Here is a 20,261-nt window from a genome sequence, read left to right as displayed (position 1 = left end):
GGAACTTTGATAACAAATGAGAGTTCACTCACTGGGATTATGGCCCAAAGGAAAAAAAAAAAAAGATGCTTTATTTAAAGGTATTTCTTGGTCATATTAAATGTGTGATGCTTTTATATTCAGTTCTAAAATACTTTTATAGACATTTACTCCAGTAAGTGACTCTTAAATACACAGCAATGAGAGTCTCCCCTCTTATTTCACTACATGTTATTTTGATACTGCTTTGAAATCTATTTTTATTCTTAACCTGTTTTCCCTATTTAAAACTGAAACATTTCAAGTGTCGATAGAAAATTATAAGGGAATTCCATCTTATTTTGCAAGGAGTCAACTCTAACCCTAAATTCAGCCCATTGCATAAAGCTTATACCTAGTCCACATTCCCATTGGAGAAAATTTTTAGGAATATTCTCTGAATTATTCCTCATAGTTTTTCCCTTCAGCTTTGGAACAGATTCTTTTTTCTTTCTTTTTTTAAACTAAAATGTGTTTATTGGGATGGTTCCCCACTCATCTTGATTTGGGGTGCTTTAAGTGTTGTTTCCTTCTAAAGGAGCATCCTTTTGTAAGCCCTGCTTTCCCTCCTGTAGGCGGACAGTAGTACAGTGGAGCAGCCAACACACAAAACTACCCTATGTGCTTGGCTAAAGACAGTGGTGATTTTCTAGCATTTTGAGTATGTCACATCCATGAAGTAGGAATTGGGCTCTGCACCAGATGCTTCTTGTGTTTCCGCTTCTCTTCTGGAGAGGGAAGAAGGAGATCCTTAGCGAGAGGCATGTTGTAGTGGGCAAGTTGTCACCGCTAGAAAGGCCAGATGAGTTTTGTTTTTTTTAAATCCTCACCTGAGGATATTTTTTCCATTGCTTTTCAGAGAGAGTGGAAGGGAGGGGGGGAGAGAGAGAGAAACATCGATGTGAGAGAGACATATCAATTGGCTGCTTCCTGCATGAACCCTGACAGGCCGGGGATTGAGCCTGCATCTGAGATACATGCCTTTGGCCAGAATTGAACCTGGGAACCTTCAGTCCGTGGGCTGACGCTCTAACCACTGAGCCAAACCGGCCAGGGCCAGATTCCTATTTCTTTGGTTAAGTACCACATGTAAACCCTCAATTTACAAGGTTATGTCATACAGAAAACACTTTCAAACTCTACACAAATTTTATAAATGATATGGCAAGAGGCTAGAACTAATTTACTTAGGTATGAAGGTGGATTCATGTTAAAATTTACATGCATTTGTGACGTAATTCCTTTGTAACAATACTTCTATAACTGCAAGGCACTGTTCTAAGTACTCTGACACATATTGCATCTCAAATTCAGTAATCATATGAGGTAGGTATCAGATGAGCAAACTAGGTATGAGGAGATTAAGTAACTTTGTCAAGGTCAACCAGCTAGTAAGTGATAGAGCTGGGATTTCAACCCAGGCAGTCTGGTCGTTTAGCCAGTAACTGTACTATCCCTTAAGAGATATTAAGGGATTGCGTTTAGTTCAGAAATTCTACTGAACTTAAATGTTCATCTCAATTTATGAAAATACTTCTGTTGATTTAGAGCAAGGGTGGGGAATGTCCAGCCCATGGGCCGTATATGGCCCTTGAAATCACTTGGTCTGGCCCTGCCAAGGCAACTGTAGCAGGCAGGACTTGAAATTCAATAAATCTAGGAGCTTTTTACATAGCTAATTTTTAAGTTGATAATTTTGTATGTCCCTTAAATGATATATCTAAGCAGCCCTTGGCAGAAAAAAGGTTCACCACCCCTGATTGAGAGTTATGGATAGACTAGTATCTATCCAATGAAAAAGTTTTCTTGACCACCATTTTCCACCTTTTTTTTCCTAGTATAAAGTCTATATAGGGACACTTTCAGGTCTCTGCTATGAAGGACTGTGACTTGCCAATAGACCAAAAATTTTCCCCTTCTTAGAAATATCCTTGAGTCTGCACACTGCACCCTCCCCCCCAAAATAAGTTCCACAAATATGATTAACTGTGGGAGGGACTATTAAAGGCGCCTTATTTAGTAACAATCTTGTGCTCGCTAAATAAGGTATCTATTTCATTTATTCATTTAGTACTCAAGAGAGAAGCCTGGGGCTCATAGCACTATTTAAAAAAAATTTTTTTAAACATGTCTTTATTGGTTTCAGAGAGAGGAAGGTAGGGAGAGAGAAGCATCAATGATGAGAGAGTCATTGATCGGCTGCCTCCTGCACTCCCGACTGGGGATCGAGCCCGCAACCTGGGCATGTGCCCTGACCAGGAATCGAACCTCGATCTCCTGGGACATAGGTCAGTGCTCAACTGCTGACGGCCAGGGCTTGTAGCACTTTTTTTTTATCCTCACCCCAGGATATTTTTTCCATTGCTTCTCAGAGTGGAGGGGAGAGAGAGAAACATCAGTGTGAGAGAGACATTGATTGCCTCCTGCATTCGCCCTCACCAGAGCTGGGGATCGAGCCTGCACCCGAGGTATGTCCCCTTGACTGGAATCAAACTTGGGGCCCTTCAGTCCGCAGGCCAGCGCTCTAACCACTGAGACAGACCTGCTGGGGCACTCATTGCACAGTTTAGAGTTAACGTCTAAGGTATTGTGATCTCTCGGTTCTCCCAAGTTTTAAGAGATAGACCAAATTTTTAGGTCTTGGTGGTGGTTGTTAGAGTTCCTTTCTATTGTATTCAGCAAATGCACAGTCCCAAAGTAATCTGTTTTGTGGGGATTATATATGTTAATAGAAAAGTCAGTGTGGTTGGAAAGCTATTAAAGGTAAATGAAATCGTGCATAGAACAGGGACCTTGTGCCATGGTATGCCCTCTTCAGTTCCCATCTAGTTAGGAAAACAGCTGTCAGATAAGGGGAAAGATTAGTTATCTTCAGTTAGCCTAGGATATAACAGAGCAAAGATATTAGAAACAAAATATTTGAAAGAATTGACATTTTCCGCTATCATTTGGCTCAGCGGTTGAGCATCAACCTAGGATCCAGGAGATCAAGGTTCGATTCCCGGTCAGGGCACATGCCTGGGTTGTGAGCTTGATCCCCAGTAGGTGCATGCAGGAGGCAGCTGATCAATGACTCATCATTGATGTTTCTCCTCTCTTCCTCTCTGAGATCAATAAAGATTTTTTTTAATGCAGAAATATGTCCCATTCTTTCAGTAATTTCTCCATCACTAGAGCTTTTTTAAAACAATTTTGTCAGTAATGTCTTAAGTTTTTTTAAGTTTCCTGTTTGTAGCATAGGCTAGGACTTTTTTTTTCAGTGGGCCAAAAAGATAAGTGAGGTGTGCTCTTTACAAATCTTGTTGGGTACGTCACTGTCAGCAACATAAGCTCCTTGCTGGTTAAAATCAAGAACCCTGGAAGGAAGGGGCTCTAAGCTTCCTCTTTGGCATATAAAGGATTCAGACTTGGTTGAGAACCATGCCGACTGACTTTCAGGAACTCTGTCATTGCGTGGCCACATACATGATGCTCTTGTTTATCAGTGATTTCTGGAATAATACGTTTGGGGAGAATCTAGTATATATTTAGATAATGTACTCTGGTAAGAGAAAGCAATAACTTTTTACCTGTTGTAGAGGTCTTTACATGGTGATGGTCTTGGTTACAAGCATGACGCTGCTTAGTCTTTGGAAGAGATTAGCTGATCTCAAGTCTTACCTGGAAAAGACTGGGATTTGTAAAGTGCCATCAACCCGAACCATTTAGTTGTCATTCTTCCTAGAATGCAGGAGGGGTTCTGTGGTGTCTCGAAGGCTGCCAAATTCCAAACCTAAGGCCACTTAAGGCAGACCTCTTAATAGTGCTTCCTGTCTGAACCCCGAAGGATACAGTTGCTCTGTTCCCTTCCCCCTTTCCAAACAAAGCCTTTTGTCAAGAATATCACAGCCCACCAGCTTAATTGGACTAGCAGCACTCCTGAACAAGATAGTGTACCTACAGAGTGGCTTGCTGCTCTTTGGCTGGCCTCTGTATAACGCCTTTTACAAAAGTGACTTGGGAGATTTAACATTTTTGTGTTGGTGCTAGTACACAGACAAGAAACAGGAAGCTTCTTGGCCTGATAACCATCTTGGGCAGGGAATAGAAAAGAATTGAAGCCCATGTCATCAGCTTCAGCTAAAGGCTAGAAAAGCTAAACTAGTAACCTTGCTGTATTGTAAGCTTCTGGTTACAGGCATGTGCACATAGGCTGTGGTTTCAGGTGGAGACACCCTGGAACGTCAGCTGGAACAGACTGTTAATCCCAGGGGTGGGTACAGGGATCTTTGCAAGCCAGAAAGATCACTGAGGGCAGTACTGGGACCTGGTAGTGGTGAGGGTGATGAACCCATCTGTTCAGGGAGAAAGTTCCCCTTCTTGGCTTTTGTTAGCCCTTATATGTTGGTTCTTTGACAGGGCTAGATGTTCTTTTACACAGCAGCTCAAGACCAAGTCTGAGATATCAGGTTGTAAGAGCAAACATTATTAGTACCAAAGATTGGAATTTAAAGCCAGAAATTGGGAACTGTTGCAGACAGCCTCTGGCAGTACATGCACAGGCCTGAGCAAGGGGCTAGTAGGCCAGAGGACCTCTAGGGTCCAAGCTCCAGATTCTCTGGGGACACTTTCTTAATACTTTTGTTTTTTTGCTATAAAAGTGGCACATAGTCATGACAAGTAATTTGGTAAACAGGAAGTTAGAAGCATGAGTCATTGTCTCACCACCTGAGAAGCTGAAAACAGCTGGTTTAAGGCGAAGTAGTACTACAGGCCTCAGGTGATCCTAGCCCAACTGTTCCAGTCACTGGGGGCCCACAGTTCACACTCAGAATGATAAGGAATCTAGTTGGTTTACAGGGTGAGACTCCAGGCAAGCCAGGCAGCCAGTGCTAGAGCAAAGGCCATATTCACAGAAAGGAGCATACCTACAGCCTTTGCAAGCCCTAGACCCCTAGATCAAGGTGGTATAGGAGTACCAAGTCAACTAGTGTGGAGGGAGGATTGCAATGGACACAATCTCTGGGTAAGGCTGACCCCTTTCCTCCATCCTGGAGGTTGTACTTCTGCCCCTCTCCAGAACAGCTTGGCATTTGATTGGTGCTGCATTGTTCAGTGCCTGCTGCTGTTCAGTGTCAACCTATCTACTGAGTACCTAATGGATGTTAAGTTGCATGTTAGGCCCTGCTCCACAACTTGAACGGAAAGGGCACGCCCTTTTGCAGCCCTGGGAATGGAGCCTGGTATGGTGGGGTGGTTGTGGGTGCTCATTTTTTCTTTCATGTAAATTTAGTTGAAGCATTTCATATATTCCCAGCTTGGCCTCAAAGGGAAAGTAGAGCAGGAATGAGCTGAGAGTTCACTGAGTGCCAGGTACTTTCACAGACATTGGTTTTTTCACTGAATCCTCCAACAAAGATTAAAGTAGGGTCATCATCCCCACTTTGCAGACCCCTACACCCCGAGGTGGAACAACTTGGGAGGCATCTACTAGTTCACATCTACTAGGTTCAGTTAAACATTCTTAATAAAAGAAAATGTCAAAGGGAAAGGAAAATGCAACCCTAAGAGGATGAGATTTTGGTGCTAACATTCACATCAAAGCAAGGGCTTTAGGTCCACGCAGTTTCAAGGTTGACCTTACTCCACTAAACCAGGGGAGTACCAAGACTTGCCTCATGCCCCTAACAGCATCTTCCTCAAGCAAATAGGTTGGAAGGCCATAGTCAAGGATATTTTTGGTTCATTAGCCTACTTTTCCTAGGCAGGGAACGAAAGATGGGACTTAGGCTACAACTACCAGGGTTATATTTTAAAGAGGCACCCTTTTCTGACAGCACCGTAGGAAAAAAACCTCTGGTTCACATAGTCTAGAATAAATAATTAACTCCATCAAATGGGAGCTTAATATTTTCAATTTTTAGTATTTGAATTCCAAGGGCATCTGTTCAGATGTTACCCCACCTCCTCAGCAGATCTTGTCCATAGGCAAGGCTTCAAGCCCACACCAAAAAGAGGGCAGCCAACTCTGCCACCCCTAGCCCTGGGGGTCATGACTTTGAAGGGACAGAGTAAACTTTTGCTTTTCACTTAAAAAATAAACAGGCATTATTGCTTGCTCTCTATTTTAATGAAAAGAAAACCATGTGAGATTGTTTCTCCCCCAAAGAATTTGTATATTTGTGTGTGTGTGTGTGTGTGTGTGTATCCATGAGAGCACAGAATTTTTTTAGTGTGCGCTCAGTATTTGTTGAAGCAATTTCCATATGACCAAAATTCTGTTTAAGTTCTAAAATTCTTGCCTCTTAAGATTTGTGTTTACTTTTATTCCTACAGAACCAAAAGGTGTTCCTAAACTGATCAAGAATGACTAGATAACAGACCTCAGACCCAGAAGTTGACAATCTTCCAGACATAAGGGTACCCAGCAGAGAATTTAGAGCTGGACAGCTGGGAAACACTAAGTTACCTGACATACGGGGTAATATAAATCTCATTTCAGATGGAATACTATGTATTTTCATGGTCATTTACTCCTTCAGATAGCAAAGTATCAGAGGTGGGGATAGTGTCATTCCTCCCAGTGCCTATGGAATAGGTAAGCCACAGGTCCAAATGGATCCTGGAAAAGTTCAGAGGGAATCTTTCTCCTGCAAAGGTAGAGGATTGATCAGGTGGGACACAAACTAAGGAATGTTTCAAAAAGCAATTTTCTAGGTAACATGAAAGGGTATCGCTGTGAACTAAGCACCCCAAACTGTTCCTGTGCTTCTCAGAAGGTATTTAGACGTCTTTAACAAAAAATATCCTCTCCTAGTCATTATTTGAAGGTAATACTTCATCATGTCCCTTAAGATCTCACCTGATCCTCACCTCATCTTCAGCAGGACTATATATATATATAATATATGAAGAGGCCAGTATATTGTATCTTATATCTGGTGTGAGCTGCTATTTGAAAGCCAGGAGTGGACCATTTTACTTACACCATGAGGAGTGCTGCAATGCAAAAAATTAGATTTGTACTCCAGAAAAACAGGATGAAATTATAAAATACTAGTTAATTTTATAGGTAAGATAGCCAAAGAGGTTGTAAAGATAAAAAGCACTTAAACCGAGGAAATAAAGAAAACCCATCAGAAAATTTGATTATAGTTAGAGAAGTCTTCAAAAATAAACTGAAGGAGATGGGGGTGGGGGTGTTACCAGTCATTTCACAATTTAAGCTTGCTTTATACAATGGATACATTCCTAACAGGATTTTTTTAAAATTTTTCAAAAAATATATATATATTTCAGAGAGAGGGAGAGAGAGAGAAACATCAATGATGAAAGAGTCATTGATCGGCTGCCTCCTGCACGTCCCCCACTGGGAATGGAGCCCAAAACCCAGGCATGTGCCCTGACCAGGAACTGAACCGTTATCTTCTGGATCCTAGGTCGATGCTCAATCACTGAGCCACGCCAGCCAGGATATTATTAATTTACTGGGACATGTATAGAGAAAATAGAATCCATCATGAGAAGCCCATAGAAAATGCATTTTAAAAGTGAATAATCAGCCCTGGCCAGTGTGGTTCAGTTGGTTGAATGTAGTCCTGTGCACCGAGAGGTCACCAGTTTTGATTCCCAGTCATGCGCATGCCCAGGTTGTGGGCTCAATCCCCAGTAGGGAGCATGCAGTAGGCAGCCAATCAATGTTTCTCTCCCTCTCCTCTCTAAAATCAATAAAAACATTTTAAAAAAAGGTAAATAACCACACTCTGAATTTTCTACTTTATAATTTGGTTTTTTAAGCCTCACAAATTTGCACAGATAATCAGAATGAAAGAGGCTAGGCTACAGTTGAGGAAAAGAAGAGGCTAAGGCTCATTAAGCATGTGCTTGGCCCTCTAATATCTTAATCCTTGCCATAGCTCTTGATGGTAGATATTTCTATGATCTCCATTTTTCAGGTAAGGCTGGGGAGAGAAGTGGCTTGTCCAAGGTTACAGGTCAGATCCTGTTTCTTCCAACTTGGTCCACCCTAATGGTCACTACAGATCAGAGCTAAAACTGCACAGAGATGAGGAGCATCCAAGGAGTGCAGCCTGGCCTTAGCCTTAAGCCATGGCAAGTCATCCCACTTTTCTGCCCTCAGATACCATGTTCTCACAGCCAGCTCTCCTCTTTAGCACTTCTGTTTGTTGAAGTACCTGGGTTTACCAGTAGGCTAAGATGAAGCAGGATCCACTGTCTTATCCACTACTATCCCCAGGACTGAGCACTGTGATGAGTGAATCCTGCTGTGATTGGCTATTACACTGCTGCTCCCTAAATGATGTCCCTTTCTCAGTATTTCTGCTTAGAGGTAAGTACTTAATGGTGGATACTAAATAGGAAAGAAGGCCAGGGAAGGGAGGAAGAACATACATTACCTAAAAGAGGGAAATCGGTACCAGAATTGCAGAGCAGAGCAGCACTGCAATGAAGAATTTCTTGAGGGGGCTATGTGTTTGGCAATTCCTCAAGTCTAGTAGAAGACAAGAGCCATAGGCTCCCTCCAGAAAAAGAAAATGTGGGCTTTAGTCAGTGGCCGGGAGAACTACAGAATCTACAGATCGACTGGCTGCCTGGACCTCTTGTCAGTTTTAAAATAAGGCCAGATGTTCTTTTGTAGGCTGCCTCTTCCCATGAGCTAATGGGTACCTGAGGCCTATGGTTTGATTCTCATCTCTTTAAAAAAGATGAGTTTTGCCCGGCCGGGCGTGGCTCAGCGGTTGAGCATTGACCTAGGATCCAGGAGATCGGGGTTCAATTCCCAGTCGGGGCACATGCCCAGGTTGCGGGCTAGGCAGCCGATCAATGACTCATCATTGATGTTTCTCTCTCTCTCCCCCCTGCCTTTCCTCTCTCTGAAATCAATAAAGATACATTAAAAAATAAATAAATAAATAAATAAAATAAAAAGATGAGTTTGTGTGGCAGTGGAGTATATGGACACAGTAAATTTCAGACAGAAATAGGAAATAAGGGACCTGGTTTGCCTCTGCAGGAGGGGAAAAAAAGACCATAAAACCAGAATCACACTTAAAGGTACCTTGTTGAGAAATCCGAAGCATAAAATCCATTACCTGCCATTATTACATCAACGTAAAAAAAATAAGCATTTTTAACACAAAGTTTGATATTCAAAAACAAAATAAAGGTCATGATTTATAAATACATAAATATCCATGCATACTTTTACAATGATCGCTACTGGAAGAATAAGACCTTTTAAAATGCTACTTTCATTCCAACTGCCTCTTTCCGACATGTTTGGCAACACCCAGAGTCTTAGGAGAGCTTCTGTGGCCAGAGTCCCATTCTTCCCAGCCTCCAATTTAGCTTGTAGGTGATAATGAAAATGGGATGAGTCTTCTGCCTTAGCTTTGATGCTGGGGGGAAAAAAGAGAAGGTTATGTAGCCATGTAGTCCAGTGGCTACAGATTCATAAAGTACAGCAGTGATGCAATATTTATGTACTACCCAGATGGTAAGTAGACTCAGAAATTATTAATATTTTACTACATACAAAAAATTGAGCAGAACTCTGACCATACCATCCATTTGGAAGTCAGAACCTAATTTTTTTGTCATCTGTGATCTATAAATGTTCTCAATTTAATGTGATAACGGGAATACTTAAAATATAACTTTTTTCCTGGCATGCTTTGCAATGAAAGGTTCTAAAAGCAGAATCACACAAACGCTTATTGTTCTAAATTAAAATCAGCTGAATCCAGGTAGTAATTCACAACATTCCACATTCAGTCAGGATATTTAGGAGATGTGAAGGTTATGTACTTCTGGATTTCACACTGTTAGAAACTGTAAATGCATGTCTTCAAATAGTGGCGAAATGAAGCAGATGTATTCTTTCTGGGTACTCTCTAGCACCTTTGGTAAATTTAAACATGGCTTTAGACAACTTTTAAGCAGGGTGTGAAGAAATCATTTTGGCTGTCACCTTGTACTTGAGTGAATTTCCTTAACATTTAGCAGTGTGAATGAATCAATTGAGTCTTTTTAGTAATCAGAGTTTTCAAGGTATGACCTATATCCTAGCTAAGCCTATTCCTTCAGTCTCTTTGAGAAATGTAAAAGCAGCAAAATTCCTCAGCAAAAACAAAATATAAGAAATCTTTCTCCTTTTAGGAGAATGCAGTATCACCTAAAGAAACCATCTTCAGTCCAAAGGAAAGATTATTCCCTAAACTGTCTCTCAGATTTCTGATAAGATAGATCAAGACTATGGTCTTTGATACAAGGTGTTGGCAGTGATTTACTCATCCTGGGCACCAGGCAACACACGGGTCAGACAGAGCTTTTCTGACTTCTCGTTGATAAAGGGGAAAAGGTAGCGCCACTGACCATCTGTCTTGGTGATGCAAGACAAAACCTGATTTAACTAATCTGACAGGCTGCAATTTTTAAAAAAAGACAGATGCTTGCCACCTTAGAATCGTATCTCCTTCCACCAAGTGGCTGCTCCATTACCTTACAGCTTGCCAAGACTGGACACAGTGCACAAAAGAACCTCTTGGCATGCAGACATACTAGTTTTTCCAACTTCTCTTTCACTTTCCATTCTGCCATTTTCCATCTTGGATAAAAATGTTTTCAGGGAAAATGGGCAAGTAATTGAGAAATTCATTCTTTGAGCCAATATGGAAGCTTCCTAGTCAATCACTCCTCTTACTCGTTAAGACAATGCCTTGGAAATAACCCTGACAGTCATAGTAATGACACTCTTCCTGAGTAAGCTGCTGCTCATTTGTTAATTATTGCTTGTTAATGGGTAATGCTGGTCAACCACAAAGGCTGTTGGTAGGTGCCTAGGGATGGCTGTGAGGTAAATGAGATTGTTCGCTCAATGTATTTGTGTTTGAGTCTCCCTCTTTCAAAAGAAAAATCATACACTGCAACTTTTCGACAAATACCACCAGTAAGAGACCAATACCGTTTCTTTTGTCAGATAAAAAAGAGCTGGACAGACCATAGTGATATACTTGCCTCAAAACTGCAGAATAGCCATAAAGTATTTTTAAAGTCTTAAAGAGCTTATGTTCCTAAGTCATCTTCACTAAGTCCTGAGATATCAACGCCAGGTGATTCATTTCCACTTACTAGCTAGCTTTAAAACCCAACTAAACTGCCCTAAGCCTGTTTTGCCCAGTGGTTAGAGTGTCAACCCTCGAACTGAAGGGTCCCGGGTTTGAGTCCGGCCAAGGCAACGTACCTCCCTTATAGGCTCGATCCCCGGCCCCTGTTGGGGCATGTGCGGGAGGGAACCAGTCGATGTCTCTCTTTCACATTGAGTTTCTCTCTCTCTCCCTTCCACTCTCGTAAAAGCAATGGAAAAAATATCCTTGAGTGAGGATAAAAGAAAGAAAGAAAACCCAACTAAACTAATTTTAGAGGTAAGGATCAATTGCGGGTAGAACTACAGACGTTTTCAGGTGCATGGTTCATCATCACGTTTTTTTGTTTCTGGGCTGGCAACGGTGCTCAAGGTTTGCCAGCCTCTATTACATGCAAACACCTCAGGCAAGAGACAAAAGAACCGCTGCAAAGTCCCCATGGCCCTTTCTAGTGGGTTCTCAAGGTGACCTTCAATGGACAGGGGACAGCCTTAAACACCATACAAGTCTGTCATGCACACAGATCAGATGACTTGTTCTCAGAATGGCTTATTTAGAAGCATACCCACCCTCTAAGTACCTCACTTTTCAGGATCACTGAGTTCCAGTTTCAGTGGCATCAACAGTCTAAAATTAAACTTGGTTACTAAGAAAACATGAGTTGTATTTGAAGGAAGTTGAAACATATGTAATCCAAAAGTGCTACAGAAGTATAGGCTTCCTGCAGGCTTCTTCAAGGGGCTAATGATTAGTCTGGTGGCAAAGCTGGTCTCCAGCAAGTTTCATGCCTGAGAACTGTTCTCTGGAGGCTAGCTGTGTGCAATGACAGCATCAAAAATGGACATCCCAGGGCAGGGCTCCCTGCATTTTTGAGGTTCAAGACCCCTTTACAATGTATAACAAGTTTAGAGAGACCATTCCCCCCAACACACACAAACACTTCACACTGGTCTATGGGTAATATTAGAGACGTGCGTATCAACTACAAAACCACCTTAGTCTTTCCTGGGGGCTGCAGCCCAAGTATGAAGCGATCTGAAATCTCTAATAGCCTGCATGACTGGAAAATAAAGCTATATGCAAGAGAGGGAAGTATACTACAACAGAAAATTGATGTCAAAGACCTTAGGGAGAGCAGGATATCTTTTAGGAGCAAAAAGCAAGGAGAGAATCTGCCACAAGCAGTTAAGAAGTAAAGGTTCACCCTATTCCCTGCCTGCCCCTGCCTCAGAGGTTGCATTCAGCCAGCAACTATCCAGCCGCCCCTGCCTGGGCCCTAGGAAACCTCACCACTCTGGGACACTGAAGGATTTACTGCCCCAAAATTTTAAAGTACTACATGAAAGGATCCAAACAGTCACAAATTCCTAATTCTCAGTTCCCTGGCTAAAAACAGTAGACCCGTTAACAGCTGATTTAAAAACAAAATAGCCCCGCCAGGCCAGTGTACTCAGTGGTGGAGCATCAACCTATGATCTAGGGGAGAGGTTCAATTCCAGGTCAGGACACATTCCTGGGTTTCGGGCTTGATCCCCAGCAGGGGGCGTGCAGGAGGCAGCTGATTGATGATTCTTCAATAAAAATATATTTAAAAAATAGCCCCTTGAACACTAACCTGAAGCTTTTGATTCCTTTTATAGGAAAACTGAAATCAAGTGGAATGTGCTGTTTGGGGCTGAAGTACTTTCTGGGCAGCTGCGGGTTTGATTTAGTTCCTGGTTACCCACACAGAAGGGAACCTCTATGTCCTGCCTTCCAAAACAAGACCCAATTGGGGTGAGGCCAGGGCTTACCTATGTTTCTGAGGGTAGAACTAACAAAGAGGCCAGCAGTCTTTTACTCTATTGCTTTGGTGAATTTTGTAAGCATTTTCTGAGCACCTTCTCGGGGGTATGTCTATATTAGGTTTTGGAGTCAGAAAGACTAAAACTTTAGGTACCACTTCAAGAAGCTTACAATCTGCTCTAACAGAGGCTTGGGTAAAGTGCCAAAGAAACAAACTTTGGGAGACCCAAGAAAATGAGAGAAAGTGTGTCTTGGATTCTGAGAAGCAGCTGGGTTGCCCAGCCCCATCACCTGAGCTGCTTTCTGCCCTACTCTCCATGGCACAGCCCCAGGATCCAGAAACAAGGCTCTGTAGGCAACAGCTCACTGTGTAAAAATTCCATGGCCTCATATCAGACTAAGCCCTGCAGAAGAGGGAACACTATGATGTATGGACATTACTCCATCTGCATTCCTATCAGTAAGTCAGAGAGGCCAAACAAGACAAGTCAGGCCTTCACCTGTTGGGTTAAGATGAGTTAATGTTACCAACAAGGTTTTTTAATAAGTAAGAAACTAGTACTCTAGCCAACATTTTCTTTAAAAATCATGCAGAAAGCTCAAAACAATGTTCCTAAAGGAACTGAAAAGGCTGATCTTGTGTTACTTCACCAACAATGCATAATTTATCATACTTATGATAAATTATCTAGGTATGAAAAGGTTTATACCAATTACAGAGAAATTAAAATGAAAGGGCTTAGTAAACAAGCATTCAGAAAACAATATATACTCTAATACATCACTATAAACAGGGCTGGTAACTACACCATTTCAAATGCACTTGGAAATCCTGTTTACCTTTTTCATTAATTCACTTCTGGTAGTAAACTGTGGCAGGTCTTCCACTTCAATCCCATCAGCCATTTCCATCACCTTATCTAAAAGGTCTTTGTTGTAACTGCACAATAAAAAGTAGTAAGGTTAAAAACCTTGGAAGAATTGTCAGTATGGGGCTAACAAACTGCAGGTAAAGGGACTGTAAACTCAATTCTCAGAGGACTGATTTGATACTACAGGGGAAATCAATACATGTTCAGCAGCAGGTTAGCAGTTCCTCCTGCTTGGAGTAACAGAAGTGGCTCTAGGAATGCCAACAGAGCAGGTATTTCAAACTTGCAAAACAAGAGATTTAGAAAAATAGAGGCACTGTACATCTGGAAGTACATATTCGTGGTATGAGGGCCAAAAACTTTTTAGTTTTGAACCCATGGAATGTTGGTCTAATGAAAATAACATTATTTGTTCATTTATCCGATATTCTGACATTTGCCAAATCTTGGATCCTGTTAACCAGGACTTCCCAGGGGCACCTAGAAGGCAGAGAAAAGGGATGGATGTGACTGGCACTGCTTCCCCAACTCATTCGAATAACCCCCAACATCTGAAAACAAAATCAAGTGGCCTAGGGCTAAAGGGGCTATGTGACCAGAGTCAGAAACCAGGACTAAGCTGAGTCATTTTATCCTAACGTAATTTCAGGAAACGCTAAATTATAAAGGAGGTGGGAGCCTCAGATCTGTCACCTTCACCCTAGCCAGTCTGGCTCAGTGGTTAGAGTGCAGGCCTGCAGACTGAAGGATCCCTGGTTAGATTCTGGTCAAGGGCACCTACCACAGTTGTGAGCTCGATCCTCCGCCCAGGTCAGGGCATGTGCGGGAGGCAACCAATCGATGTCTCTCTCTCATGGATGTTTTTCTCTCTCCCCCCGCCCTTCTACTCTCTCTGAAAAAGCAATGGAAAAAATATCCTCAGGTGAGATAAAGGAAAAAAGAAGATAGGTCACCTTCTTCATGGTTGGGGAGAGGGGAATGCGAGAAATCTATTATTTTCATAAAAGAAAGGCAGTGAGGCAAAAGCTGGCTCTGGGGTCCAGCAGACTGGGGAGTGGAGAGACTATGCCAAGGGCCACAGATTACAACCTGCCAGAAGCTGCAAGGCCCTAGATTTGTGACACACACACCCTCAGCCTCTTCTTATGTAAGTTGGGGGTCTCAGTTTCTGTCCCTGCACTTGCCATGTGGGCGAAAGGAGCTAATGGACTTGAGATGCACTCTGCTAAAGCTAGAGTTTGAGCTAATACTAGGAATACAAATAGTGGCAATTTTAGAGTCTAGCATGTATTGAGCCCTTGCTAGTTGGCAGCCTGTGCTAAGTGCTTTTCACTCTTTAATATTGTAACTCATTTTCCAAACGAGGACACTGAGGCTCAGGTCATAAATAGCTTCCCAAGGCGCTGGCTAAGGCTGGGAATCAGACGGAGGCCTGGCCAGCGCGGCTGGAGGCTGGGGGCGGGGTCAGCCCTGGGCGAGGGCTGCGGGTCGGAAGGCGGGGGACGGGCTCAGCCAGCCAGCAGGGGTCCGCACCTGCAACCCAGGAAGAGGTGGTTGGCCCAGACCATGGAGAGGGACAGCAGCTGGTCCAGGCGGCCGCCGCCGTCAGGCGGGTCGCGGTAGTCGGGCAGGTGGCGCACGATGAATTCCATGCGGGCCTTCCATTGCTTCTCGCTCTCCGAGTAGGAGCGGAACTGCTCGGCGAAGTCAGTTGCCTGCCGTACCCCCGAAACCAGCTCCTCCACCGCCGCAACAGCATCGCCACCCACCATGGCGCCCTCCGCCGCCGAGGGCCGGACCCGCCCGCCGCCTTCCCGACACGCACTGCGCCGCCTCCCGGCGGCTAGAGGGGCCCGGGCGGCGCGCGACTGCTCCGGAGGCCCGGCCTGGAGCGCCCTCGCCGGGCGCGGCGGCCTGACTGGCCCGGCCCCTCGGATCTCCGCAGCCCTTGGCTCCCGGGCGCGGGCTGGGGCGGTCCTCGGTGGACCCCTCGGGGAACCGGTAGGGAAACAGAGGCGCCCAAGCCCAGAGACCCGGCGCCCCTTTCTCTCCCTCGGCAGCGGGACGCCAGCCAGAGCTGTGCTGTGGCCTTGCCCTGAGGGTTCCCTGCGCGCCTGGCCCGCAGAGGAATTTCCTCAGTTCTGAGGACTTTTATACGTAGCTGCTCCGGTTCTCTCTGTGATCCCCAGAGGTCTCCACACCCCACCCAGGTCGTGTGTGGCCCGCCTTCCTTGAGCGAGTCATCCATTCAGTTACAAACCTGCCAGGCCCTCTGCCAGGTGCTGAAGACGCAGCGAGAGCACACTCAGAGGCCTGTGGTAATGAACTTGACCGTCTGCTGAGGGAGGCAGACACTGGTGAAATACCTAATGGCTCAAGGGAAAATTTTCAACATTGACAAATTTTAATAAGGAAGAGGCCCAGAGTGCTAGAAGCATAAATACACGAGGGACCTGATCCAGAACCGGAGTCAAGGAAATGATGCTGGACTGCGGAGGGAGGTACAGGAGTTAACTACATAAAGAGGAGGAGGCCATGGCAAGAGAGAGCCTGGCCTGGTAAGAGAACAGCAGGAGCTGTGTGACAAGGTCCGAGAGTGGGGGACAGTGGAGGAGGTGAGGCCATAGAGATCAACAAGGATGGCAGGCCATGGTAGGGGCTGTGGTCTAGATCCTAAGAGGGATTGGGAGCCGCTGAGGATTTTAGCCAGAACAGGGACACCTATGTTTCCAAAAGATGTTGGAAGGAGCCAGAATGGATGTGTCCAGAGGAGATGAGCAGGTGAGCTGGCATGACTGCTGTCTGTTCTAGGGTTACATAGCAGACCCGCTGAGAGACAGAAGAGCTTCGTTGCTAGTGGTGTATTTCCCATCCTTGGAAGCATTCAAGTACAGTAACAGGGGAATCACTAGAGCCAACATTAGCCTTGAGAGATTATCGACCTAATAGGCTTTCCCAGCATCATCCATAAGATGTGGAGTGGGGTACAGAGCTGGCCCTAGAATCCAGGATCCAGGGCTTCACTGAAGGTCCTATGTTGTGAGTAGCGCCCAGGGGCAGAAACCAAACTATGTGCTGTCTGCTCCTTCTGCAGCTTCTGATGGGACACCAGCCCTCCCCGCCCCCAGGCAGAAACCGTATACAGAATGGAAATACTAGAGAGTCTTATGAGTTGACTGTGCCTGCAGACCCAACACTAGACTCACTGACATCTCATTATGGTTAACAATGGGGAGGCATGCTACTCTCACCCTGTGAGCAGGGAGGGGGTGGACAGGGCTGTGAAGCCAAAGATAGACTCAGCTTCTCCACAGCAATCAGGAATAGGTGCCCAGAGCTGGGCCTCCCAAACTGAGTGCAGATCACATCTCCTGAGGGACTTGTTAAAACAGCAGATTCCCAGGCCCATCACCAGAGTCAAGGCCCTATGTAATTGATTCCACCCGTGGTTGACCAAACTGAAAAACCCTTAATTTTAATGAGGGTTCGATTAACAAAATTCTTTGTCGCCTGATTGTAAGGTGGAGAGGCTGGCCCACAGATAGGAACCTGGGCTTTGTGACCAGCAGCTGCAGCTACACAGCTAACTCAGCTACTGGGATGTGAAAAAGCTAAGGGGTCATCCAGCAACTAGCTTATTTAGCATCATCTTTGACAATGATGGGATATATGCACATATGTACCTACATACAAACATACTCAAACCTGCGTTTAGGTTATAAATGCACAAATAGGTATTCTTGTTTTTATCATATGAACTTGTTGACCTTATGCTTTCAAAATGTAAAGCAGACATTTTTTAAATGTGAAGTAGTTTAAAAATGCTAGTATTACTTTTACAGGACCCTGTGGCAAGTCCAGTTACTGATCAGGTTATTGTTTCTAACTTGTTTCTATGATTCAGATTTTCTTAGGGTACTTACTTCCATAGACAAGAATCAGTTTTCCTATGTTATTATTATTATTTTTTAATCTTTATTGAGATACAATTCACAAACCATAAAATTCACTCATTTAAAGTTTTTCATTCAATTAGTGTACTCACAGATATAGTCAATCATCAACACAAATTAAATATAGACCATTTTCATCACCCCCCAAAAGAAACCCCATATTCATTAGCATTTGCTCTCTTTTGCAGCAACTAACCTACTTTTTGTCTCTATGGATTTCCAATTGTGCACATTTAACATAACTGGAATCATACAATATGTGGTCTTTTTTTTATTTTTAAAAATATGTTTTTATTGATTTCAGAGAGAAGGAAGGAAGAGGGAGAAAGAGATAGAAACATCAATGATGAGAGTCATTGATCGGCTGCCTCTTGCATGCCCCGTACTGGGGATCGAGCTGGCAAGCCAGGCGTGTGCCTTGACGGGGAATCGAACCGTGACTTCCTGATTCATAAATCAATGCTCAACCACTGAGCTACACTGGCTGGGCAATATGTGGTCTTTTATGACTGGCTCTTTCACTTATATGTTTTCAAGGTTTACCCATGTTGTGGCATGTGTCAATATTTCATTCCTTTTTTTAAAAAATTGATTTTATAGATAGAGAGGAACTGTGAGATAGAGATTAAAAAAAGCATCCATTTGTTGTTCCACTTATTATGCATTCAGTGGTTGATTCTTTTATGTGCCCTGACTGGGATCAATCCTGTGATCTTGGTTTATCGGTGTGATGCTTTAATCAACTGAGCCAGGGCCAGTACTTCATTCCTTTTTATGGTTGAATAACATTCCATTGTATGAATACACCTCATTTTGTTTATCTATGCATCATTTGTTGGACATTTGGATTATTTCTACATTTTAGGTATTTAAATAATGCTGCTACGCCTGGCCAGTGTGGCTTTGCAGTTGAGCATTGACCTGTGATCGGGGAGATAGCGGTTTGATCCCCAGTCAGGGCACATGCCTGGGTTTTGGGTTTGATCCCCAGCAGAGGGCGTGCAGGAGGCAGCCGATCAATGACTCTCTTATCATCTCTCTCCCTCTCCCTCTCCCCGAAATCAATAAAGACATATTTTTAAAATAAATAAATAATGCTGCTATGAACATTCACATACAAATTACTATGTATACATATATTTTCAATTTTCTTAGATATATAGTGGATTGCTGGGTCTATTTTAACTTTTTGAGGAACTTACAGGTCATTTTCCACAGTGTCTACACCATTCCGCATTCCCACCAGCAATGCATAATGGTTCCAGTTTCTCCACATCCTTGTCAACATGTTATTTTCCCCTCTTTTTATTATAGCCATCTTAGTGGGTACAAAGTGGTGTCTCATGGTGTTTTTAATTATTTTGAGAATCTTTCATATCTTCTTTGGAGAACTGTCAATTCAGATCTCTTGGCTTTTTTAAATAAATAAAAAAAATTGTTTTTATTCATTTTAGAGAGGGAGGAAGGGAGAGAGAGAGAGAAACATTTATGAGAGACACATTGATCAGGTGCCTCCTGCACTCTCCCTATCAGAGATGGAGCCTACAACCTGGGCATGTGTCCTGACTCAGAATTGAACCAGTGACCTCTTGGTACAGGGGTCGATGCTCAACCAACTGAGCCACATTGGCCAGGGCAGATCTCTTGCCCATTTTTAAAAAAAAAACAACAAAAAACTTTATTTTTTAGAGCAATTTTACACAGCAAAATTGAGTGGAAAATACAGAGAGTTCCATATGGTCTCCCCCTACACACACACACAGCCTCCCCCACTATCAACTTTTCCCACCAGAATGGTATATTTTGTTACACTGACTTCATCATCATCCAAAGCTCATAGTTTACATTAGGTTTCACTCTTGGTGTTGTGCATTCTATGGGTTTTGACAAATGTATAAGAACATGTATCTACCATTATAGTAACATACAGAATAGTTTTACTGCCCTAACAATCCTAAGTGTCTTTTGAAGAGCAAAAGTTTTTATTTTGATGAAATCCAATTTATTTACTTTTTTTATGAGTTACGTGCTTTTTGGTCCCTAAGAAATCTTTGTCTAACCCAATGACATAAAGACTTCCTGTTTTCTTCTGGAAGTTTTATAGTTTTAGGTTTTCCATTTAGATCTATGATTCATTTTAAGTAGATTTTTATATATGATGCAAGGTATGGGTTGTCAAGAGCAATAAAGGATATAAGATTTTACCCTACTTGCAAGTTAAGAAGTTTCCCTGCCACAGTTCCAATGGATGCTGGCAAAACACATAAGACTCCTACAACAGAGACAAAGGGCTTTATTACAGCACAGCGAGCTGTGTTTGCAGCAGGCTTCATGTTTGCATTGGTTCCCCATGTCCCCCAAGTCTCACGGGCTATGCCAAAAGACCCAGGTGGATGAAGTACAAACAGGTACACACAGAGGGTTTGTATCACAGCTCAGCAACTCTGAGCTTAAGGAACATCAACCTTTTATAAAGGACTACAAGCAGA

General features: G+C 43.3%; 1 protein-coding gene across 1 annotated transcript; it reads right to left on the bottom strand.

Moving 5' to 3' along the window:
- Positions 1 to 9,060: 9,060 nt before the first annotated feature.
- On the bottom strand, positions 9,061 to 15,591 carry XTBD1 (XRN2 binding domain containing 1). Its single transcript, XM_016197573.2, has 3 exons — positions 15,353 to 15,591; positions 13,788 to 13,887; positions 9,061 to 9,416 (listed from the first exon to the last, which is right to left on the bottom strand). The coding sequence occupies exons 1-3, from the start codon at positions 15,589 to 15,591 to the stop codon at positions 9,405 to 9,407; spliced, it is 351 nt and encodes a 116-aa protein (XP_016053059.2). The 3' UTR covers positions 9,061 to 9,404.
- Between the last annotated feature and the right edge of the window lie 4,670 nt (positions 15,592 to 20,261).

The sequence above is a fragment of the Miniopterus natalensis genome, chromosome 4 (assembly GCF_054644295.1).
Source record: "Miniopterus natalensis isolate mMinNat1 chromosome 4, mMinNat1.hap1, whole genome shotgun sequence".
Classification (NCBI taxonomy): domain Eukaryota; kingdom Metazoa; phylum Chordata; class Mammalia; order Chiroptera; family Miniopteridae; genus Miniopterus; species Miniopterus natalensis.
This window is presented reverse-complemented; position numbering and strand designations above follow the sequence as displayed.